Consider the following 26,245-nt stretch of genomic DNA (forward strand, 5'->3'; position numbering starts at 1 on the left):
GGGGACGGAAAGGTCGCCCCCTCTACGTCATCGGGGGCAGACTCTGCACCCCCTCCATTTAAATGAGCCCCCGTGCATAATATTGGGGGGCTCAGCAGTGGCCAATGCGTGCAGGTACGCCGCCAACTTCAAAGCATTGTGCGGCGTGCGAATAAGATTCAGCCCAGTATGTCATGCTGATCTCCAATTGTGTTCTATTTTCGCTATAGGTGTGCACATCATGGAAAAAAATCAACCGACTGATAATTTGATCTACTTGAAATCTAAAATTCTTAAGGGGCTTGACAAGTTAGATCCTGAGAAAATGTTTCCCCTGGCTGGGGTATGCAGAACATGGGATCACAGTCTCAGAATAAGGGGTCGGCCTTTTAGGACTGAGATGAGGAGAAATTTCTTCACTCAACGGATTGTGAACCTTTAAAATTCCCTACTCCAGAGAGTTGTGAATGCTTATCGAGTATATTCAAGACAGAAGTCTATAGATTTTTGGGTACTAAGGGAATTAAAGGAAATGGGGATAGTGCAGGAAGGTGCAGTTGAGTTAGAAGATCAGCCGTGACCTTTTTGAATGGCGGAGCAGGCTTGAAGGGCCAAATGGCCTATTCCAGCTCCTATTTTCTTTTCAGAAATAAACCTGATAGGGGGACATTTTTGATCAGTTAATAATTTTCTCTCAAAAGAAAAAATCATGATGCATTATATACAAGGGCCACATAATTTCAATATTTCTTAAGCATTTTTCCACAAATACATTCAACATGATTACTTAAAAAGTTTATCTTATTTATTACATCGTCATCAATGGATACAACACTGCCTAAATTAAGCATCTTATCTATTAGTATGCAAGAGTAGGTTCAGTAGCTGAAATTGGGATACCGAACACTAGCATATTCAGAGTTACAGGTGGAGTTCATACAACACCCCTTCATACAGGTGCCACATTTCTTCCAACATGTTGTACTTCACAGGATGAGAACAGTTTCAATTCATATTAATGCACACATTTTGTCTCAAAGAACTTTTAATTGTGGGGTCAGAATACAATGGAAGAAACCCCCAAAAAACGGACATAAAAATCCCATACAGATACACAAGCAACAAATGCTATAATTTTTTTTTTGCACAGGCAATTTGTTTCAGTGCGTGGCTGCACATTCACGGTAAAGGGGCTGACTTGTGTGTGGCCTGCACAGCTTAGAGGGAACATTGCACAAAAGCCTGACAATCAGTGTGCAAGAATCAGGAGATTTAATACAATCGTGCTCATTTTATACACTTCAGTGGAGGAAAGCAACTTTTTGCAGTTAGCAATAAAAATTGTACTTTAGTGTGTTTTACAATAGTGTTTACTTGCCAATATTAGGTGTACCATGCACAGACCGTGATCTATAAGGATGTCTTTTATGTTCTCAGTTGTCTCTGAAACTACTGCCCAAAATGGTTGAATACAGAGGCAAGACTGGAACAAGTATATGGCATAGTTGCTTCAATAGCTAAATAATATGGAATTACTTAGGATTAGATCAGTGGAAATAGACTTTTTTTTGGAGGGGCAAGCAAAAATAATGTTACATCTGAAAGAACATGTTGTATTGAGGGACAGAACTATATAGTGTAAATTCAACTGCAAAAATAATAATTTGCTTACCAAAGACAAGGATCGGATTCCATCCACTGGTAAGTGAAATCCCATTCCTATGGATTTTATGATTACAAGAATATTTAAAAGATTCTCTCTGCAAAATATAAATTATGACAAAATGAAAATTTACAGTTAAGTTAAACCATTTGTAGTTGTGTATTTTAATAATTCAAAAAGGTTATACATTTCAGTTGACTTATTGCTCACTCAAAATACCTCAGCGCTGATTTTTGTTGTCCCTGTTGGGGAGGAACAAGCCGTTACTGCTGTGATAATTGTGGTTCTGGACTTAACAGTCCCAATTGCCTATCGCCACCTTGTAGGGGAGCTCATGAAGGGCAGTCAAAGGCAAAGTGCGCACCTCATTATGGCGTGTAAATAGGACCCCAATGAAATTTTCAAGTCCCAATGGATGGAGCATGCAAAGAACAAGGGGACGAAGGTTCCAACTAGTAAAAGGTAATTTAGAACAGATAACAGAAATTCTTTTTCATACAGAGTGATCAACATTTGAATTGAACTTCCAGAGTGGTAAGGAAAACATTCCTGGAATCATTTATGCAACAATTAGGTGCAGCAATGCCAAGGACTGTGGTATCATTTTGGATGTATGAATTATTTTGGGACCAAATGGCCTTACTCATCCATAAAGTATCTTTTGGTCATCTGAATTTATGTGGCCAAGACAAAATGCACAATAATCATGTTTGAATAAAGACGACTCTGGAAACAGCAAATAACTATAAAGTTAAATACAACACAAACACTAAAAGATGAGAATTTTTACCCATGGAAACACACACAAGTGTGGAGGTTGTTTGCTTGTGCACTGGAGACAGTTTAGTGCTCACGTTACTCAAAATATATATAGGACAATATATGTAGCTAAAAAAAGTTAATGCATTTACCAGATGTGTCGTGGAATGCCCAGTCTGAGACAAAAAACTGAATAATGAATTTCTAAATATGAAGAAGCCTAACAAAATCCTGATTTATCTTAAATAAAAGGTACTCCTACTTGAGGAGCCTTTGCCCTGGACTCCCACAAATACACTGCTGCAGCCTATTTCAGATGCCATAATGTTGGCTAGGTTTTTGCTATTATTTCGATTTATCTTTCCTCTGACAGAAAAAGTATTATTTTCTATTGGAGATGAAAGCGACCAAGCATTCTACAATAAGGTGAAAAGAGTAGTTCTGCATCAGAAGGAATTAATATCAATTCTCCTGAAATTACAGTATCTAAGGCCATGAATGTCCACGGAGCTGCTTTCACTCTGCTGCCATAACTTCATCAAATCTCTGACGCACTTGCGGCAAAGTTACTGCAACAGAGCAGCAGCAACAACTCTGAGGAAAGTCTGGGCCTAAGTCCCACAGTTCCTTTACTAACTTTAGTCTCGACACATTTGACAAACACATGGATTTATTTTAAACATATTGCTTCACAATTATTTCTTGGACTAGCAATAAGTGACCTGCACTAACCTGTGTTTTTCACAAAATCATTTTATCCATGCTGTTATTATTACATGTAAATCATTGTTTACATGCATATACAAATCCAAATGCTAATTAGCAAGTAACAGGGAATACAACCATATAGTGTTACGACCAGGTGAGACAGGGGTCTAGGGGTTCCCTCTCAGCCTTTGCCTGGTTTAACCGTAACAGGATTTAATTTTTAAAACACCGTGTTTTTAGCTCCCCCTCAGTGAATCCTTGTTCACTGCTTTCCAATTGCAAGGCAAAGAAATCAATCAGACAGGTTTTCTTAGATTTAAACGATGGTGGAAGTTTATTAATCTTAAACCCTAATCTGGTTAACGACTACGAATACGCGACGTGAGCATGCTAGCATGCATATGCGATAAACACACATGCAGATATGGACAGAAAAAGTAGAAAGAATAAAGGGGAAAAATTTGAGGCAATGGTCTATTTATGGTCCTTTGAGTTCAATGTAGAGTCTTTGATTGCCGGTAAGTCTTGCCATTTCGTTGGGGCCCAGTGCACGCTTTAAAACCTGTTTCGATGTAGGAGTCTTTTCTCTCTTGAGGTTTAAGTGGCTTCGGTGGATCTGGAGATTAGTGAGAGAGAGAGGCTCTCTTCCAAGTTCAGTTGCAATCTGCAGTCTGACCTAAGCTGTCCTGTGAGCAGTTCAAAGCCAGACCTGGGCCAGCAGGTTAGTCATGTGACTCACTTTTTTAACAAACTCCCGCGTTTGTGGATTCCAAAGCCTTTGTGGGGGGGGGGAGGGGATGAGGAGGATGGGGGTGGGGGGGGGGGGGGGTGGTGTAGTGCGGTCTCTTACACTGACACGATGTGGATCACCATTGCCCAGACCAATCTCTGTTAATTGAATCAGTGAGCAGTTCCCATTGTCTTTTCCTAGGCAACTCTCTTAAAATGCAAATTTTTTTCCCAACCACTGCTGATCTCTTTAAACAAGTCATCTCTCCACTCCAGCAACAGTTTAAAATTAATGGGCATGTGACAAAATTAATATGTCTCATTCTTGACAGGTGGGAGTCTTCATGACAACAATGTAAACGGAAATTAAATTCAGTTCTTGGCTTTGTAAAAGCAGGGCAATGGCTCAGATATTGTTGGAAAATTAATGATGAGTTCAAGGTGGCCGCCATTATTACTGTGTTTAAAAAAATTAGCAACTTGTGATGAAGAGGTATGTCTGATTTGCCACAAATTGCTGGCCAACGTGCACCATTCTGCCATTTGTCTCACAAAAATCAATAAAAATTACCATCTTGCTGTAAGCCTCCCCATTGTGTGTCATGAATTTGCTGGTTATGTGCTCATAATAGGAATTAATCTTGCTGCAGCCATTTGGAGTAGGTCATTCATTCATGAGGGCATTGTTAATGACATGCTTTACGGTGCTGACATTCCACTCACCCTTGGAGGCTGAGTAAGGGAAAAATGAAACTGTGGAATATCACTGCTACAGGTAGTAAATTGTACCTAGAGATTTTTTAAATTTATGTTTTTAATTTTTCATGTTTCCTTTGTCTCATTTTTCTCTCAGTGAATTCTCTTTCTTTCCCTCTCTATTTCTCTTTCTGTATCTAATTCGACTTTACGTTACTGTATTTTGTTTTCATCATTTGCTCTGTTGCTTTTTCAGTTTTCATTGGTTAAGGAGATAAAACATTGAATCCGATGTTCAGAGGTCCCACTGCCCCGTTGACATTGCAAAAATATTATGATCTGAAGGGTGAGCTAAAAAATTCAATTCATGGCACTCACACTCCAGCAATTTCTGGGCCAAGTTGTTAAATTAAAACAAGTCTATGGAAACGAAACATTTTGACAAATAATTAAAAAAAAAATCAAACAACTAAGTGTAAAACCACAGGGTTAACCACAGAATTAACTGATTATAAATATTCTAAGTAACTTACGTAGAAACAGGAGTAGCCCATTCAACTCCTTGAGCCTGTTTTGTCATTCTATTATATTATAGCTGATCTGTATCTCAACCCTATTTATCCATCTTTACTCCATATCCATTAACAAACTTACCTAAAAAAGTCTACTTATCTCAGCCATGAAAATGTTAGTTAACCCAGCATTCACAACCTTTTTTGTGGGGGGGGGGGGGGGGGAGGGGCGGGGGGGGGACGCGGTGGGTGAGAGTTCCAGATTTCCAATACACTGTGTGAGAAAGTTCTTACTGGTTTCACTCTTAAATGGTCCCCTCATTCTAGATGCTCCCATCAGAGGAATTAGTTTCTCTGTATCCATCTTGTCAAATCCCTTTATCACTGTAAACACTTTGATTAGATCATCGTATAACTGTCTAAACTCAAGAGAGTTTATGCATCCTGTCCTTATTTTACCCTTTCAGCCCTGTCTCATTCCGGTGAATCTCTGCTGTCCCCCTCCAAGGCCAATATATCTTCCTGAGGTGTGCTGCCCAAAACTGAATGCAGCACTCCAGGTGGGGTCTGCCATGGCTCCAAACAACTAAACCATAAGTGCCTCATTTTTGTATTTTTTTTTGATAATCTTGTGTAATGCCTTCTGGAAATCCATCTGGACAACATCCATATACACTCCCCTATCCACCACGCTAGTGACCTTCTCAAAAATTCTTCTAGATTAGTCAGACATGATCTACCCCACACAAAGCAAGGTAGCTTTGGGAAATTATGACTAACTTGTCTGCAATTTCTTCATTTTTTTAAATACCTGGAGGAGTGGGATTGGGGCATTAGGCATCAGTTCCTGGAGATTTGTTTATCTTAAGTCCCATTATTTTTTTTCCATTACATCTTTTTAACTTATATTAAATTCACTAAGCTCCCTCACTTGACTTATTTTTTTTTTAGATACTCTTGCACTGCTGGTATTTTGTCATCTCCTTCCACTTTGAAAACAGATATAATGTACTCATTTAACAAGTCTGCCATTTTGTCATTGTTTATTATAGCATCAACTGCATGTGGCTTTAGTGAGTCCACAATCCCCTTACTGTTAGCTTTGATATCGCTTGCAATTTTTTTGATTTCCTTTTTGCACCTCGTATTATGTTCTTTGTGTCCCTTTGTTTTTATAGCTCTCCCAGAGTGCTGGATTTCCACTTTTCCTTCCATTTAGCCTTTTTAAAAATCTTGTTACTGTCTTTTACCTCATTAGTTAACCATGGATGCTTAACTTCCCAAGTAGAGCTTTTGCCTGTTAGCAGTATGTAGCTGGTTTATAATCTATCAAATACTGTTTATATGTTTAGTAATATCAAATTCAAGGATATTTGCTATTAGCAAGATGTTTCCTTACTTGTCAGATTGTTAACAAATTCTGGTTTGTTACTCATCACTGATTCTAGTACAGCCTCTTCCTTGGTCAGTTCTAAAACAGTTTGAGAAAACCATCCCGAGTACATTCTAGAAATTCATGACCTTTAACACTTGAACAGTTCTGCTTCACCCGGAAGAGTAAAAGGCTGGATTTTACAGCCGCCTCCCCCCCATGTCAGGGGTCGGTGGTGGGGAGGTTGGAAAGTGCCTCCAGCAGGAGCCCGCCAGGGGCCTCGACGCCGGGAAGACCCAGCCCGATATTGCCGGTGTGGCAAGGCCTCATGGCAGCCTGCCCCCTGCTCCCCCACCGCCTGGCGACGGGAGCCAAATCTGCCTATTAAAAAAAAATTAAATTAGCAAATAAATTAACTACCCGCTCCCGCCGTCCGGTCCCGAGAGATATTGATGACAGCAGCTGGCACTCCCGCGCCTTTGGGTCCCCGTCCTGGGATCCAAGGCGTGACACTGGTAGGGAACAGGTAAGTTTTTAGGTGCGGGGGGGAAGCACAGTAAAACTAATCTCATTGGTTTAGAGGATGGTGGGAAGGGGTAAACATTAAAGTTCATGAACTTTGTGGGGGGAAAGTCAGGTGGGCAGGGGAAGTGTTTTGGGGGGGAGAGGGCAAGTAGTAATTACATGGTTATTGGTAGGGGGTGGGGGGGAGAGGGGCAAATTAAATGATTTCAAATTATTTTCCAACATCTATCTTTAAAAATTTAAATTAAATGGAAGGGCTCAAAGCCCTTTAAAAACAGCATCAGCACCAGCATAGTGGCGCCTTACACCTCCATGTCATCGGGGGGGGGGGGGGGGGGGGGATGCGGTCTGCCCCAGCCATTTAAATAAGCCGCCGCGTTTAATATCATGGTGGCTCCACAACGTGCAGTCCGCACAGGCGGAACGCCATTGGTGAGCTTATAAAATCCAGCCCAAAGTATATATTATAACCACATTTTTTTGCTACATGATTCCTTGCTCTCCACATTTATACATCCCACCACCACAACCCTACTCTCAGGAGGCTGTAGACCACTCCTACAAGTGTTTTACATCCCCGCTGTTCCTTAACTCTACTCTTAGTATTTCAACTGCCTGATCGTCCTTACTAAAATTTCTTTTCTACTGCTCTAACTGTATCTTTTATCAATATTTTCCAATTTTACTGTCCTTACTAAATGTCATATAGCCTGGAATATTTAGCAACCATTCTTACCCAGCTTTCAGCCAGGTCTTTGTAATGGTTACTACAATGTATCCTTCAAGCTTAATTTGTGCTTGGAACTTATTGTTTTATTTCTTATTCTACACGCTTTTATATACAAAACCTTTATTTGGGTAACTGTCCAGATGTCCTGCCAGTCGTTTCTCACACTTAGAAACATAGAAAGATTTACAGCACAGAAGGAGGCCATTTGGCACATCGTAGGCTGAATTATGTAGCCCTGTCGTCGGGAGTGGCGGAGGGCACAGAACATGGCGGGCGTGCCCCATGGGACCCCCAACGCCGTGATTTACGCGGTGGGCGAACACTTTACATATTGACGGTGGCCACCCCCTCCAATCACGTGGTGGGGGTGGCCTCGGCAACACCTGTTGAAAGAGCAGGTGCCATTTTTAAAAGACTGCCAACCCTACAACCAGCACACCATAATGCAGAGTTCACAACTTCCTCGCAACCCCCATACCCAACAGAGTGCAGAGTTCACCCCTTTCTACACTCTTCCCCCATACCCAACAGAGTGCAGAGTTCACCCCTTTCTACACTCTTCCCCCATACCCAACAGAGTGCAGAGTTCACCCCTTTCTACACTCTCCCCCATACCCAACAGAGTGCAGAGTTCACCCCTTTCTACACTCTCCCCCATACCCAACAGAGTGCAGAGTTCACCCCTTTCTACACTCTTCCCCCATACCCAACAGAGTGCAGAGTTCACCCCTTTCTACACTCTCCCCCATACCCAACAGAGTGCAGAGTTCACCCCTTTCTACACTCTCCCCCATACCCAACAGAGTGCAGAGTTCACCCCTTTCTACACTCTCCCCCATACCCAACAGAGTGCAGAGTTTACCCCTTTCTACACTTCCCCCCGCCCCCCCCACATCCGACAGAGTGCAGAGTTCCCCATCTCAGTGGCACTGGCTTTCCCCAGATGAGAAAGTGAAGGCAAGTGAATGCCGCATATCGCGCTGAAGATCAGGAACTGAAGGTATGATCGCTGCAGTTTACATTTTAATTCATGCAAAGATGTAATTTACATATGCTAACTCGGGTCCTGTCGCAGAGCGGTGGAGGGGCTGCCACGGACCTTTCCCGCTGCCGGGAAGATCGGGCCTAGCAATCCCGGTGTTGGGTTCCATGGTGGCTGCTGATGCTCTGAATTTCCAGTCCCCACCCCGCCCTCCGCCATGCAACCCGACATTGAGCTGGGAACAAAATCCAGCCCTGTGTCTGTTCCAGCTGAGTCTAATCCCACTTTTGGGCTCCTGGATCCATAGCCTTTAGGTACCTGAAATGCACATTCAAATGTTTTTATTTTAAAATTTGATGAGGTATCTGGCTCTATCAGGGAAAAATTCCAGACCCTCACCACCCTCTGAGTGAAAAGAAAATTCTCCTCACTGCCCCTTTAAATCCTTCCACCAATTACTTGAAAATCTATGACCCTGGTCATTTACCTCTTTGCTAATGAAAATGGACCCTTCCTATCCACTCTAGCTAGTCCCTGATAATTGTATACAACTTTTTAAAATCTCCCCTCAGCTTCCTCTGTTCCAAAGAAAATCAACCCCAGCCTATCCAATCTTTCCATTCCTAGCAACATCCTCAAATGTCTTCTGTACCCTTTCTAGTGTGATCACATCCTACCTGTAATGTGGTGACCAGAACTGTACGCAGTTTTATACAGTTTTAGTATGACCTCCCTGTTCTTATATTCTAAGCATTGGCCAATAAAGGAAAGTATCTCGTATGCCTTCTTCACCACCATATCTACTTGTCCTGCTACTTTCAGGGATCAGTAGGTATACACTCCAAGGTCCTTTTGTTCCTCTACACTTTTCAGAATCATACCATTTATTGTGTATTCCTTTGCCTTGTTTGTCCTCCATAAATGCATTACCTCACCCTTCTCCGGAGTAAGTTCCATTTACCACTTTTCTGCCCACCTGACCAGTCCATTGATATCTTTGTCACTGTCAATCACACGGCCAGTTTCCATATCATCTGCAAACTTCTTAATCATGTCCCCTACATTTAATTCTAAAATCATTGATAAATACCAGGAACACCAAGCGACCCAGTACTGAGCCTGCAGAACCCCACTGGAAACAGCCTTCCAATCATAAAAACACCATCAACCATAACCCTTTGCTTCCTGCCACTGAGCTAATTTTGGATCCAACTTAGCACTTTCCTTTGGATCCCATGAGCTTTTAATGTATTGATCAGTCTGCCATTTGGGATCTTGTCAAAAGCCTTGCTAAAATCCATGTGGACTTCATTAAACGCACTACCCTCATTGAATCTTTTGAGGAGCTAACAAGGAGGGTCAATCGATGACTGATCTTGATTAATTAAATGAAAACAGACAACAGTATTCAGTAAGATCCATGCCCATGTCTTGTACCTCTACACACAAAAGTTATCTTTTTGATCTAATTGGACCTACACTTTCCTTAGTTATCTTCTTACTCTTTATGTATTATAAAACATCTTTGGGTTATCCTTGATTTTATTTGCTTTTTTCATGCCCCCCCCCCTTACTAATTTTCTTTTTAATGTCACCCCTGTACTTTCTATACTCCTACTTTTTGTCTTACTGTGTGGATTTTCTCTCCCCCATTCCCCTAACTAGTTTAAGATTAAGTTTGTTTGCATGAAAAGAATATCCTAATTGACCAATTTAACCACTAGTCATTATTCTTTCAGTGCACAGAATAAAGTAAGAAGCATCTGTTGATGCACTGAAAGCAATAATTTGGAAATATTTTGGCACATAAACAGCTGTTTAATGCTTAACACAAACACATACTGCATTGAAAAATAATGGGGTCTTACCTGTGGATTGGTTTGAGATGGTAATTGGTTAATTGATCTTGTAAGTAGTGCGATTAGCTGTTCTCCAATTGACATTTTTTTGGGTCATTATGTAAATTAAGATATAAGTTTGTGTATGTTAGTGAGACATTAATATTGAGCAGCAAGAGGTCAGTGGAGTGGAGCCTCAGCAAGAGTTCCGCTTTGGGTTGCAGTTGGATGAAAATTAAATTTGAAGGGCTAAATTGCTGCATTGGAATTTACCCTTTTTTAAAAAAGAAACACTTTAGTTAAATAAAAGCAAAATACTGCGGATGCTGGAAATCTGAAACAAAAACAAGAAATGCTGGAATCACTCAGCAGGTCTGGCAGCATCTGTGGAAAGAGAAGCAGAGTTAACGTTTCGGGTCAGTGACCCTTCTTCGGAACTGACAAATATTAGAAAAGTCACAGATTATAAACAGGTGAGGTGGGGGTTGGGCAAGAGATAACAAAGGAGAAGGTGCAGATTGGACTAGGCCACATAGCTGACCAAAAGGTCACGGAGCAAAGGCAAACAATATGTTAATGGTGTGTTGAAAGACAAAGCATTAGTACAGATTAGGTGTGAATATACTGAATATTGAACAGCAGCAAGTGCAAGCCTGAAGAAAAACAACCTGAAAAAAACAGTGGGTAAGCAAACTGAACAAACTAAGATGAAATGAAATAAATGCAAAAAAAGATTGTAAAAAATGTAAAAAGGAATGTAAAAAAAAAGGAAGAAAAAATAACTAAAAATGACTAAAAATGAAAGTAAAGTGGGGGGCTGTCATGCTCTGAAATTATTGAACTCAATGTTCAGTCCGGCAGGCTGTAGTGTGCCTAATCGGTAGATGAGATGCTGTTCCTCGAGCTTGCGTTGATGTTCACTGGAACACTGCAGCAATCCCAGGACAGAGATGTGAGCATGAGAGCAGGGGGGAGTGTTGAAATGGCAAGCAACCGGAAGCTCAGGGTCCTGCTTGCGGACTGAGCGGAGATGTTCCGCAAAGCGGTCACCCAGTCTGCGCTTGGTCTCCCCAATGTAGAGGAGACCACACTGTGAGCAGCGAATACAGTATACTACATTGAAAGAAGTACAAGTAAATCGCTGCTTCACCTGAAAGGAGTGTTTGGGGCCTGGGATAGTGAGGAGAGAGGAGGTAAATGGGCAGGTATTACACCTCCTGCGATTGCAAGGGAAGGTGCCCTGGGACGGGAACGAGGTGGTGGGGGTAATGGAGGAGTGGACCAGGGTGTCGCGGAGGGAACGATCCCTTCGGAATGCTGACAGGGGAAGGGAGGGGAAGATGCTCACTATCCCAGGCCCCAAACACTCCTTTCAGGTGAAGCAGCGATTTACTTGTACTTCTTTCAATGTAGTATACTGTATTCGCTGCTCACAGTGTGGTCTCCTCTACATTGGGGAGACCAAGCGCAGACTGGGTGACCACTTTGCGGAACATCTCCGCTCAGTCCGCAAGCAGGACCCTGAGCTTCCGGTTGCTTGCCATTTCAACACTCCCCCCTGCTCTCATGCTCACATCTCTGTCCTGGGATTGCTGCAGTGTTCCAGTGAACATCAACGCAAGCTCGAGGAACAGCATCTCATCTACCGATTAGGCACACTACAGCCTGCCGGACTGAACATTGAGTTCAATAATTTCAGAGCATGACAGCCCCCCACTTTACTTTCATTTTTAGTCATTTTTAGTTATTTTTTCTTCCTTTTTTTTTTACATTCCTTTTTACATTTTTTACAATCTTTTTTTTGCATTTATTTCATTTCATCTTAGTTTGTTCAGTTTGCTTACCCACTGTTTTTTTCAGGTTGTTTTTCTTCAGGTTTGCACTTGCTGCTGTTCAATATTCAGTATATTCACACCTAATCTGTACTAATGCTTTGTCTTTCAACACACCATTAACATATTGTTTGCCTTTGCTCCGTGACCTTTTGGTCAGCTATGTGGCCTAGTCCAATCTGCACCTTCTCCTTTGTTATCTCTTGCCCAACCCCCACCTCACTTGTTTATAATCTGTGACTTTTCTAATATTTGTCAGTTCCGAAGAAGGGTCACTGACCCGAAACGTTAACTCTGCTTCTCTTTCCACAGATGCTGCCAGACCTGCTGAGTGATTCCAGCATTTCTTACTTTAGTTAAATATGTGGGAAGGCTGAAGCCTGTGATATACAATACCCATGTGATGTTACAGGTCCTGATTGCATTTTGTGTCCCAGATGATCACGTCTACAGCAAATATCCCCTACTACTTGTACTCAAGCTCAAAGTTTCTCAGCTTGAGTTATACTCCATCATAGAGGAAGCTGATGAGTTTCTGGAATGCACATTAATGAGGAAGGGTGTTGGATATCCATCCTTCAGTTTAGGAAGAAAAGCCAAGATGCACTGCAGAAATGTCCTGTGTGATGAATTAGCAGACAGGTAACACCAGTGACAATGACAACATCTGGGAGAAGGGCAGCCACAAGCAATGTCATGCTATTTGTGGAGCAAAAGAGGAAAATGTTAAGCACAGAAACATGGGGCTGAATTTTACCAGCCTCCCCAACATCGGGGATTGTGGTGGGAGGGCCAGGAAAATTCTTCCGGGAGAGGCCCGCCACGGGCCACGATGCCGGGAAGGCCCATGGCGCCCCCCTACCTGCCTCTTGGCAACGGGGCAGAAATTTCAATATGTTAATATATGGTAATCAGTGAATTAATGCCTTACCCGTTGCCGCCGGCCGTCCCTCTCCAATATTGAGGTAGGTTGCCAGGGATTTGAGCCTTTGGATCTCTGTCTGGAGATCCAAGGTATTACATTGGTTGGGAGGGGGGAGCAGGGTTAAACATTTTCGATTGATCTAGGGGTGGTGGGAAGGGGTAAAGTTCATAGTGTATAAACTTTGGTCCGGGGGGGTGGGGAAGATTGGGATCGCAAGGTAAGTTTTTTTGGGGCGGAGAGGGCAAGTAACAAATTGTTTAGTCATTGGGGGGTGGTGGGAGAGGGGCTTGAATTTTTTATTAAATTTTTAACGTTAAATTTATAATGGCTATAACTTTAAAAACTCAAATCCACTGGAAGGGCTTGAAGCCCTTTAAAAATGGCGCCAGTGCCTGTGCAGTTGTGCCAAACGCCGTTGCCGGGAATGGAGAGCCCGCCCCCTCCCCATCATCGGGGGGGGGGGCGTGGGGGGGAGGTTGGGCGATCCCCCCCGGGCATATAAATGACCTGCCGCATATAACATCGTGGTGGCTCTGTGGAGTAAATGCCGCGCATGCATTTAGAAGCTCGCTGCCGAGATCGATGGCGAGATAGTAAAATTCAGCCCATGGTAATAAAAAGGCTTCTGTAGTTATGGGAGTAGTTAGGCACTTGTATACCACAACCAAGAGTCCTGAATGCTAAGTTACCTCCTAGGTACCAGGGTAAGGGATATAATAGAAAGTGTGCAAATGATTTTGGAGACGGAAAAAGAACAGCCAGAAATTGTGGCTCACGGTGAACCAATGACATAGAAAGAAATAGAATTGAAATTCTGAAAATACTGTTTCAATAATTAGGAGACAGATTAAAGCGTTAGAACTCCGTGGTCGCAATTTCAAGATAACCCCCAGTGTCACCTACTTGTGAATATAGTGTGTCGTGGGTTTCTATTTTTTATTAAAACTTGAGAATCTATATTTTAAAACTTGAAAAGGATTTCATGGACGCTGGAATCTTGAAAAAGCTAAACTTTGGGTGTTTTTCTTAAAAGGAAGATCAATAGACAGTTGACCAGTAAACAAGTATTTGCTGGAAGGCATATGATTTCAAGTAAACACAGCAGGTGGTTGTGTTTTGACCTTAAGAGCTATTTGCTTATTGACAAGTCAGGATTTATGGTTTCATAGGACTTGCCTCTGGAAAGGTTTTTGTTTCATTTTGAGCTGTTAAAAAAGTCAGTTTGGTTTGGCTAAAAACAGGCAGTTGGAGTTTGATTATTGACCTGCCAGAAGAACAGAAGATCCAGCCCATCTTTCTCTTGAAAAGCAAATCCTGTATCAAGTTGTACTGTTGCCTCCTGTATTTGAAGGAATCCCGCATGTTTGCAGAAAACCTTGCATCTTTGAAAGAATTTTGCCTCGAATGTGTAAGAATTGAAAACTTTGTTGATGCACACCTGATGTAAGACCTATGTGAAGCCTTCTGTGCTGAATATCTTTGAAAGCCTATCCAGACTGTTCATCAATATCGCCTGGAAAGTACTGTTCTAGGAAGATTCCTAGTGGCAGCCACCTATTCGCCTTTGGGACACCTCGCCAACACTATGGACTTCCATATCTTCTCTGCAGCATAAGTGCTTTTTTTATTCCTTCTATTTCTTTGTAACATTTGTAACCAATTTTTTTCCCCCTCCAGTTAACCGGTTGTGTATGTGAGTGTGGCTAGGATAAAAAAAAGGGGCTTTAATATTTCCATTCTCATATATGTTTTACTTCCTTATTGCTTAAGACTTGGTTTATAATCGGATAATTTTGTTGTTTATTAAAGAAACCTGGTTTGTGTGCTTTATTCTGGGGACAAATAGAATATCTGATTGACGGTTTTGGTAAGTGGGAAAATTTAAATATATGTTGTGACCTATGGAGCAGTGGGACTGAACTAACAGTGCATTCCTCTCGCCTCAGTCGTAACAATAGGAAGTTAAATACATGCTGGTGAGATAGTGTAGGAGGAAAATGTTCACTCCTAGGACGTTGGGATGATTTTGGGAAGTGGATGGTCCTTATAGGATCAATTGGCTTCATCCCAACAAGGCTCTGGGGCAGGGTTTAAAACAATATGGCAGAGAGGAAATAAGGATGAAATGAGGAAGCAGAAAGAAAGGAACAAGGACAATAGGAAAGGTAAGATATAAATAAAGTTATAAATAGTTCTGAAGGAGGAGGTTTAAAGCAACTAAGATTGCCAAACTGACAGGATGGCTTGATTTGTTTGTACACAAAAGGACAAAGTATTGCAAATAAAATTGGTGAGTAAAAGGCACAAATTGTTATGAGGGAATGCCAGAATAGTCAGGAAAAATAGAGTGGAAATAAAAGTAGTGTTGCTTGTGTTAAACAAAGATCTCATCTGATCTTCCAATAGACACTGTAAACAAAAATACACCAAAAATTTACATGTTCTATATTACCTTTGTAAAACTTTTTGTATAATGTGCAAGTGGCGTGTATTTAACCATTGCACACCACCTACAACCAGGACTGTCTGGTCAGTGTTTTGTAAGGGATGTGACCTGAAAACAATAAGAGACAAATTAACTGCATTGCAGTGTGCATATTTGCTCACAATTAACTTTATGATGTATTTACATTTAATAAAACTTCTAAAGGCGAGGTATCAAAATACTCCTGGTGCTCAATGTATAATTACCTCTGTCAGCGGATCCATAATGGCCCAGTGAAAATATACTGAATGATGTAATACAGAACTGTATAGACTGGGAAGATACCAGCTTTGATACCTGGTCTAGATGATCTCAGCCTAAATAGTAGTATGAATTCTTCAACTGGTTATAATTGGCATTCTTGGCCAGGGTTCCCAAGTCTGATCACCAGTGAGTTTTTGGTTGTCAGATACATGTAAGCTTAGCAAGACTGTGCTGCCCTCCATAGAGGAATAGCCTGCCATCATTATCTAGTTTCATTACAAACAATTTCTAATTGGGTGAGGACCAGATGACTGTTAGCAACTGTGGAACTGTTCATGAACATAAATCACTCCTTCAAGAGGATAAGAAAAACTTTCTCCCAATAGTTGCTAGCCAACAACTGCAGAACTTCATTCTGCTTTTGAAGTAACAACCAAGCTGCATTGACATGAAACAATGCCCTAAATATCAGATATTACAGTTAATTCTAATTTACCATTATATGAGTAGTTTTACTTTGTATTGCAAAGTCACTACATAAGTCAAGAACTAGTTTCTCAGTTTTCACAAATATATATAGATATTTTTACTTTATCTTGTGCGTGCTTTGTGTCACTGAAGTAATCAGAAATGCAAACAGCACTTGGAATACCTGAACTTAGGATATACTATAAAATATACTTCACCATTGATGAAAGAATTACTAAAATTCTCTTAAGTCCTGTTAGCAGTTTTTAAATTTGTAATCTTATGTAAAGCTTGATTTGTCCAAAGTATTTTGAGACATTGAGTTAGAACTGAAGTTGCTCCTGGTGGCTCAGTAAGCTTATGCAGTGAGTGGTTAAGCCACATTAGAGGCAGTCCTGATATAATTATTTACCAGATAGCCTGCCAATAGTCAATGTCAAAGCTCAGCTCAGTGGCGCAGTGGTTAGCACCGCAGCCTCACAGCTCCAGGGACCCGGGTTCGATTCCGGGTACTGCCTGTGTGGAGTTTGCAAGTTCTCCCTGTGTCTGCGTGGGTTTTCTCCGGGTGCTCCGGTTTCCTCCCACAAGCCAAAAGACTTGCAGGTTGATAGGTAAATTGGCCATTATAAATTGTCACTAGTATAGGTAGGTGGTAGGGAAATATAGGGACAGGTGGGGATGTTTGGTAGGAATATGGGATTAGTGTAGGATTAGTATAAATGGGTGGTTGATGTTCGGCACAGACTTGGTGGGCCGAAGGGCCTGTTTCAGTGCTGTATCTCTAATCTAATCTAATTTGGGAAAGGTACTGGAAGGTGTCTGTGAAACCATGCTGTGCCAAAGAGTCATTGCATTCATATGAGGAGGGGAAGGGAGAAAACTGGTGAGAAAAAGAAATGAATTAAGGCCAGGTTTACTGTACCTTTGTATAAGTTGCTCCAAAGTCTTTTCAAATGTAGGTCTCTGGTTTAAACTCAGCCAGAACTGGGGATAATAAGCATAACTAGTGAATGTCTTTCCTCTGTTTAAATTATAATAGAATTTAGTTTCATGAGCTTTGTCCCATTCCTGAAGCGTTTCATTCACTTCCTCCATAAGATAGTACATCATTCCCCTGTTGGTTGAATCTCCAATAAAAAGAACCTTATGGATGAAAAAGAAAAATGCATCAAATATGATGTCAAATAATACCACGTAAAAACTGGGAAGTGGAGTAACACCTAAACACTCTTTTAAAATGGCATATTTTCAGAAACATGAATGAGAAAGAACAAAAATCTGGATCATACATCACATTTAAGCAGGAAATAGAAAGCACTTTAATTTAAAAAAAAAAGAAAATGCTAGAAATACTCAGGACATTTCAGCTTGTTATCTGTTTCTCACTCCACAGATGTTATCTGACCTGTGGTGTATTTATAGCATTTTCTGTTTTTGTTTCAGATTTTTCATCATCTGCAGTATTTTACTTTTGAACTAAGATTTGTCTTTTAACTGGCTTTAATGCATTTACTTGATTTTTATACAGAATTGCAGTAAAAGGTCCATTCAGAATCTACCATAATCATGGAGTTTCATTTTAGAACATGCAAAACAAATCATCTTTTCCAGAGGTTATAGTTGGGATGTATGGTTGAAACAATTTTATCAACAAAATTTAGATAGTGAAAAATTCTAAGTTCTAACAGGGTGAGTATGTGGTACAGCCTATAAGCCTTTAGGTATTGGTAAATACACAGCCTGGAATGTTCTACTGCTATAGCACATCATAAGATGGAGATGCCTTCAGAAACTATAATATCAAACTCATTATGTCCTGATCTTTTTAACATAATTGTGTTATGTTCCTCCATAAGACATAGCATCAAATGATATCAAAACTTTACCATACTATTAGCATTTTACAGCATTACCAAAAGTTCAGATACAAATTTTGGTTACCATTTGGAACCATTTTTATCACAGAATTATAGAATAGTTATAGCACAGAAGGAGACCATTCAGCCCATTATGTTCATGCTGGCTCTCTGCAAGAGCAACTCGCCCAGTCCCACTCACTCCCTGCCTTTCCCTGTTGCCCTGCAAATTTTTTCTTTTCAGATAATTATCTAATTCTCTTTTGAAGGCCTCAATTTGAATCTGCCTCCACCAGACTCTCAGGCAGTGCATTCCAGATCCTAATTACTCACTGCGTAGAAAAGTTTTTCTTCATGTCGCTGTTGCTTCTTTTGCCAATCACCTTAAGTCGGTGTCCTCTGGTTCTGGATCCTTCCACCAATGGGAACAGTTTCTCTCTATCTACTCTGTCCAGACCCCTCATGATTTTGAGCACCTCTATTAAATCTCTGAATCTTCTTTTCTCTAAGGAGAACTGATCCAGCTTCTCCAACCTATTAACATAACTGAAGTTCCTCATCCCTGGAACCATTCTCGTGAATCTTTTCTGCACTCTCTCTAAACGCCTTAACATTCTTCCGCAAGTGTTTTATACAGGTTTATCATAACTTCCTTGTTTTTGTATTCTATGCCCCTATTTATAAAGCCCAGGATCCCAGATGCTTTATTAACTGCTTTCTTAACCTGCCCTGCAATCATCAATGATTTGTGCACATATACCGCACCCGCCACCCCCCACCCCCGTGTCCCTCTGCTCCTGCACCCCCTTTAGAATTATACCCTATAATATTTATTGCCTCTCCTCATTCTTCCTACCAAAATGAACCACTTCACACTTTTCTGCATTAAATTTCATCTGCCAGTTGTCCATCCATTCCACCAGCCTGTCTACGTCCTCTTGAAGTCTATCACTATCCTCCCCACAATTTACAATATTCAAAGTTTTGTGCCATTCACAGATTTTGCCCTGTACACCCAAGTCTAGGTCATTAATATATATCAAGAAAAGCTGGGGTCCCAACATTGACCTCTGGGGAACCCCATTATATACCTTCCTTCAGGCCGAAAAACAACTGTGCACAACTACTCTGTTTCCTGTCACTGAACCAATTTTGTATCCATGCTGCCACTGTCCTGTTTATTCCATGGGCTCTAATTTATCTCGTAAACCTGTTATGCGGCACTTTATCAAATGCCTTTTGGAAGTCCTCATCAACCCTCTCTGTTACATCATCAAAAAACTCAAGCAAGTTAGTTAAACACAGTTTGCCCTTAACAAATCTGTGCTGGTTTTTCTAAAATAAGGAATGCTTCATGAATTTGCATGTAATCCTTGTGAATTTTTACCTTTATTTTCTTTGGCCAGATGGTTACTTTAAATGGCAAGTTAAGAAGACAAGTTAACCAACAGGTTTGTGCCAATATCTCACAATAATCCATTTTGTGGAAGTAAAAGTGCTTTGTCTGCGAGTTCTTACAGGATGTTCTAGGAATGCATTTTGAGCTCTTGTTAACAGAGCAGTCAATTTATGTCCATCCTCCTCAAATTTCTCCTAAAATTAAAGCAGGTGTAAAGCACTTTAATTCACTGATCCAGTGTTAATCTTTTAGGAACACAGGAACAAGTGTAGGCCATTCAGCCCCTCAAACCTGTACATCATTTAATTTAATTAATTAAATCTGCCTTCATAAATTAATAATTTCAGCCGAGTATTAACTTAGTAAATCTGCACTCTAAGATCAATATATCCTTCCTGAGATGCAGTGCCCAGCACTACACATAATACTCCAAATAGGGTTTGGCCATGACTTGTTAAGCAGAAATCAACTGGATCTATGCAAAATGACTCAGTTCACTGCAAATGTGCACTATCATCCCTCTGTTGAAGAAATAGCATGAGAGAATTACAAGAAACAGGAGGGTGCATGAAGTGATCAGACTGTCCTGGCAGTACTCTGCAAGCAGAACTTTATACCATTATGTAAAGTTTCACTGTGTCCCATGCATTTGTTTTGCCAATCTTCTGTTGTGTGAAAAAGCACAGTAGGAAGAAGTAAACAGTTACCACGGGCTGGATTTTATAAGTTTGCCACACTCTTTGGCAGCGCACTGTTTAGTTTAGTTTAGAGATACAGCACTGAAACAGGCCCTTCGGCCCACCGAGTCTGTGCCGACCATCAAACACCCATTTATACTAATCCTACACTAATCCCATATTTCTACCACATCCCCACCTGTCCCTATATTTCCCTACCACCTACCTATACTAGGGGCAATTTATAATGGCCAATTTACCTACCAACCTGCAAGTCTTTTGGCTTGTGGGAGGAAACCGGAGCACCCGGAGAAAACCCACGCAGACACAGGGTGAACTTGCAAACTCCACACAGGCAGTACCCAGAATTGAACCCGGGTCGCTGGAGCTGTGAGGCTACGGTGCTAACCACTGCGCCACTGTGCCGCCCACTGTGAGTGCAGTGACTTTCTGACATGGAAGGGTTGCCGCACAGCCCCGCGATATTATGTACGGGGGCTGATTTAAATAGAGGGGGTGGAGTGACCTCCCCTGATGATGTAGAGGGGGTGGCTGTCGCGTCCCTGGCAACGGCATCCAGCGCCACTGCGCAGGGGCCATTTTCAAAGGGCTTCAAGCCCTGACAGCTGATTTAAAATTTTAAAGGGACCAGCTCTTTAAATATCAATAAAAACATTAAATTCAACATAAAAGTGCTATTTCCACCCCCCTCCCCCCACAACGATCACAAAATAAATTTATTTCTCTCTTCCCCCCACAAAAAAAATGTTTTTGACTGTCCTGACCTTTAAACTCCAAACTTTGCACTCTTTGCCCTTCAAGGGGCGGCACAGTGACGCAGTGGTTAGCACCGCAGCCTCCAGCGACCCGGGTTCAATTCTGGGTACTGCCTGTGTGGAGTTTGCAAGTTCTCCCTGTGTCTGCGTGGGTTTCCTCCCACGTGCCAAAGACTTGCAGGTTGATAGGTTAATTGGCCATTATAAATTTCCCTAGTATAGGTAGGTGGTAGGGAAATATAGGGACAGGTGGGGATGTGGTAGGAATATGGAATAAGTGTAGGATTAGTATAAATGGGTGGTTGATGGTCGGCACAGACTCGGTGGGCCGAAGGGCCTGTTTCAGTGCTGTATCTCTAAAACAAAACAAAACAAAACTAAACCCCTTCCCACCATCCCCACAGCCAATAAAAAAATGTTTTCTCCACACCTTCACCCCTCCCGCCCTGAAAACTTTATTCCTCCCTCCTCCCCACCAGGTTCTTGCCTCGGAAATCCGTATGGAGTTCTGAAGACACACGAGCTGCGTTCGGTGGCGGTAAAATCGGCGTGGGACGGCTGCCGCCTGCAGCTGTTTATTTACATATCATTTAGGTTGATTTAAACATGCAGATAAAGGGCCCGCCGCCAGGTGGTGGGGGCTGTATCGAGGTCCCCCCGCCACCGGTAATATGCGGTGGGCCCTTATCAACGTTGCAGGTTGAGAAGGGCCTCTGCCCGCAAAATTTTACCAGCCCCCCTGCCACGACCCACGGCTTCGAGGGGCTGGTAAAATTCAGCCCCACCTGTCTGGGGATATGGACCGAAATACCATTGGTGCACGCCTTCTATGGAGGAAGGGAAGCATGTATGTAAATGCAGGTACACTTACCTTGGCATATTCCTTGTATCAGCAAATTTATTACTCATTTGCTCCCAGGTACAATGGACTTGGGGTATCAAACTGAATCACTCTTTGACCTTCACCCAGGTAACTGGGTTCCCTTTAACAATTGGGTTGCTTTCAGCTCTAAAACCCTTTAAGAGTTGCTAATTACCCAATTTTGGGTCTCCTCTTAGGTGTCCTGGTTAATCATTGCATTACTGCCTATCTGCATGTCATCCATGAGCAGATAAACTATCCAAATCAAGTGGAGGAGCTTTTCATGGCAAATTTCATAGAGTGGGTGCAACGTTACAGGACAGACAAAACATAAGGCCTCATCTTTCTTTTTTGATCATTACTATTTTGCAAAATCTTTCAGGCTTCAAGCAGGTTAAAATATTTCAAACCTTAAAACACTAGTATTTGTCGTAAGCATCCATGTAATTGGTAGTTGTTATATATAACCTTCATTAATGATAACAAGAAATTTGTGAGCCTCTTCCTTGTACCTGAATAATATACTTATGGTTTACTCCTCCTATCTCCCCTAATCAGCAATAATAATTTAGTGAAAGAGTATTGTGCAAGGATTGTGCAATCTTTTCCTCCTGTTATTTGCTCAGTTGATGTAGATGGAGTAGAATACATTTTAGTCCTTGATTAAACCATTAAGAAACTGACACCATTGTTGATATGAGTGTTCAACCATTTCTACATTTTGGTTCTTAACTGTTAATCTGATTTGCTTTTCAAATTGTCTCAGATGAGGCCTTAAATCTGTAACTGTGAATAAGATGTGTCACAAGAAGACTTGTGCTCCAGAACTAACTGCACCCTTAGCCAAGCTGTTCCAGTACAGCTGCCACGCTGGCATCTACCTGGCAATGTGGAAAATTGCCCAGGTATGTCCTGCGCACAAAAAGCAGGACAAATCCAACCCGGCCAATTACTGCCCTATCAGTCTACTCCCCATCAGCAGCAAAGTGATGGAAGGTGTCGTCCACAGTGCTATCAAGTGGGACTTACTCAGCAATAACCTGCTCACTGACGCTCAGTTTGGGTTCCGCCAGCTCCTGACCTCATTACCATCTTGGTCCAAGCATGGACAAAAGAGCCGAACTCCAGAGGTGAGGTGAGAGTGACTGCCCTTGACCTCAAGGCAGCATTTAACCAAGTATGGCATCAAGGAGCCCTAGCAAAACTGAAGTCAATGGGAATCAGGGAAAACTCTCCGCTGGTTGGAGTCATACCTAGCACAAAGGAAGATGGTTGTGGCTGTTGGAGGTTAATCATCTCAGTCCCAGGACATCACTGCAGGAGTTCCTCAGGGTAGTGTTCTTGGCCCAACCATCTTCAGCTGCTTTATCAATGATCATCCCTCCATCATAAGGTCAGAAGTGGGGATGTTCGCTGATGATTGTACAATGTTTGGCACCATTCGCGACTCCTGAGATACTGAAGCAGCCCATCTTCATATGCAGCAAGACCTAGACAACATCCAGGCCGACGCTGATAAGTGACAAGTAGCATTCGCGTCACACAAGTGCCAGGCAATGACCATCTCAAACAAGAGAGAATCTAACTAATTACCTCCCCTTGACTTTCAATGACATTACCATCGCTGAATCCCCCACTATCAACATCCTGGGGCTCACCATTGGTCAGGAACTGAACTGGACCAGCCATATAAATGCTGTGGCTACAAAACCAAGTCAGAGGCTGGGAATTCTATGCCGAGTAACTCACCTCCTGTCTCCCCAATGGCCTCTCCACCATCTACAAGGCACAAGTCAGGAGTGTGATGGAATACTCTCCACTTGCCTGGATGGGTGCAGCTCCAAAAACACTCAAGAATATTGACACCATCCAAGACAAAGCAGCCCGCTTAATTGGCACCCCATCCACCACCTTCAACATTCACTCCCTTCACCACTGACACACATTGGCAGCAGTGTGTACCATATACAAGATTCACTGCAGCAACTCACCAAGGCTCCTCCGACAGCACCTTCCAAACCTGCGACCCTTATCACCTAGAAGGACAAGGGCAGCAGACGCATGGGAACACCACCAGCTGCAAGTTTCCTCCAAGCCACACACCATCCTGACTTGGAACTATATCGCCATTCCTTCATTGTCCCTGGTTAAAATCCTGGAATTCCCTTTTGAACAACACTGTGGGTGTACCTACACCCCAAGGACAGCAGTAGTTCAAGAAGGCAGCTCACCACCACCTTCTCAAAAACTGGGGATGGACAATAAATGCTGGCCGAGCAAGCAACGCCCACATTCCCTGAACGAATAAAAAAAAATTATGCCTTGTAATTGCCTATACCTCCAGTTTTGATGGTTCAATGGGACTATTGGGATGTAGAGGCATCACAAAGGGCATTTTCGATACTGATCCACTTATCAATTCCATGTTTTAGATACTTGCTGCAGGACTGTTATATAGCGTTCTATGTCTATATGCTGTACTCTCAAAATTTGGCAAACAGATCTTTGGAGAGTATGATAAAAATATGACTGTATAATTCTTAATTTCCAATCTTTGAAGAATTTTGAGAGCATAAGCTCTATATTACCTTAGATAGTTAATTAAAATGAATATTCATTGTTTGCATCATTTTAAGATTTACAAGTAGCCTACTTTAAAAATGTCCCAATTTTCAGCGAAATAGTGCTATTGATTTTTCTTTTGTGATCAGAGAGGCTTATGACAAATGTCAGGAGCAACGTTCAGTTAATAACCAGGAAGGTTATGGAAAGTACAGGGGAAAATTGAAAATGTTAATGTAGGAGGCAAAGAGAGGTTATGAGAAATGATTAGCAAGCAACATTAAATTATTCGTCATTTATAAACATACCGGGGGAAAGATTTGTTCCCATAGCGCCACTTCAAGCGTGCTACACAGACTATGTCAGATCCCCAGGGCTAGACAACATCATGGGCCGCTGTTTGTCCCACAGAGCACTGTTCAATGGCATCAATGAGGAAACCTGCATGGGTCATGCAAGTATCGTCTCACGGTGCTGTCTATCCCCGTGGATTCAACGAAAGCCTGTATAGTTGCACTACACAAAGGAATTTTTCCCCTATTAAGTGTATTTAGTTAGCTAGAGAAAAATTTGGGTCTATTCAGGACCCAAAGAGAAATCTTCATGTAGAGGCAGAGGACATGGCTAAAGTATAAGACGAGTACTTTGCATCTATCTTCACAAAGGAAGTGAATGATGTGAAAGTTAAACTAAGAGGAGAGGAATGTTATCGATAGTAATAGATAGAAAAGACAGGCTAAAAAGAATGGCATTACTGAAAGTTGGTAAGTCAGCTGGTCTAGATGGAATGCATTCTAGGTTCCTGAAAGAAACAAAGGTAGAAATAGGAGAAGCATTGGTCTCAATCTTTCATTGGAAATGGGAGCAGTGCCACTGGAGTAGCAGGAGTACTGGAGGGTTGCTAATGTTATATACCACTTTTCAAGAAAGGGAAGAGGGATCAACTAGGAAAGTACAGTCCAGTCAGCCTAACATAGGTGGTGGGAAGTTATTGGAAACCATTATCAGGGCCAAAATAAACTAATTTGAAAGATACGGGTTAATCAAGGCAAGCCGCATGGATTTGTTAAAGGCAAATCATGTCTAACTTGACTGAATTCTTTGAGGTGTTGAATTCTTTGAGAATGTTGATCAAGGTGGTGCAATTGATGAAGTATATATGGACGTTCAGAAAGCATTCAACAAAGTGCAACACAGGAGGCTTATTAAGAAAATGGATGTCCATGGAGTTATAGGGCAAGCTATGAAGCGAGACTGAAAAGGCTAGGGTTGTTTTCCGTAGAACAGAGAAGGATGAGGGTGGACATGATTGAGGTATACTAAATTATGAGGGGCATTGATAGGTTAGATAGAAAGAGACTTCTTCCCTTAGCGGAGGGGTCAATAACCAGGTGGCATAGATTTAAGGTAAGGGGCAGGAGGTTTAGAGGGGATTTGAGGAAAGAAATTTTCACCCAGAGGGTGGCTGGAATCTGGAACACACTGCCTGAAGTGATGGTAGAGGCAGGAACCCTCACAACATTTAAGAAGTATTTAGATGAGCACTTGAAACGTCATAGCATCCAAGGCTACGGGCCAAGTGCTGGAAAATAGGACTAGAATAGTTAGGTGCTTGATGGCCAGCACAGACATGATGGGCCGATGGGCCTGTTTCTGTGCTGTATAACTCTATGACTCTAAGCGCGCCCTATGGATACAAAATTGGC

General features: G+C 41.8%; 1 protein-coding gene across 1 annotated transcript in view; it reads right to left on the minus strand.

Annotated features, from left to right (window-relative positions):
• cped1 (cadherin-like and PC-esterase domain containing 1) overlaps window positions 1-26,245 on the minus strand; it is a 312,821-nt gene that overhangs the window by 32,055 nt on the left and 254,521 nt on the right. Inside the window, exons 18-20 of the mRNA XM_068050516.1 lie at window positions 17,330-17,550; window positions 15,703-15,804; window positions 1,652-1,739 (exon numbers count right to left, since the gene is read on the minus strand). Coding sequence (XP_067906617.1) covers window positions 1,652-1,739; window positions 15,703-15,804; window positions 17,330-17,550 — 411 coding nt within the window. The remainder of the gene's footprint in view (window positions 1-1,651; window positions 1,740-15,702; window positions 15,805-17,329; window positions 17,551-26,245) is intronic.

The sequence above is a fragment of the Heterodontus francisci genome, chromosome 18 (assembly GCF_036365525.1).
Source record: "Heterodontus francisci isolate sHetFra1 chromosome 18, sHetFra1.hap1, whole genome shotgun sequence".
In the NCBI taxonomy this organism is placed as follows: domain Eukaryota; kingdom Metazoa; phylum Chordata; class Chondrichthyes; order Heterodontiformes; family Heterodontidae; genus Heterodontus; species Heterodontus francisci.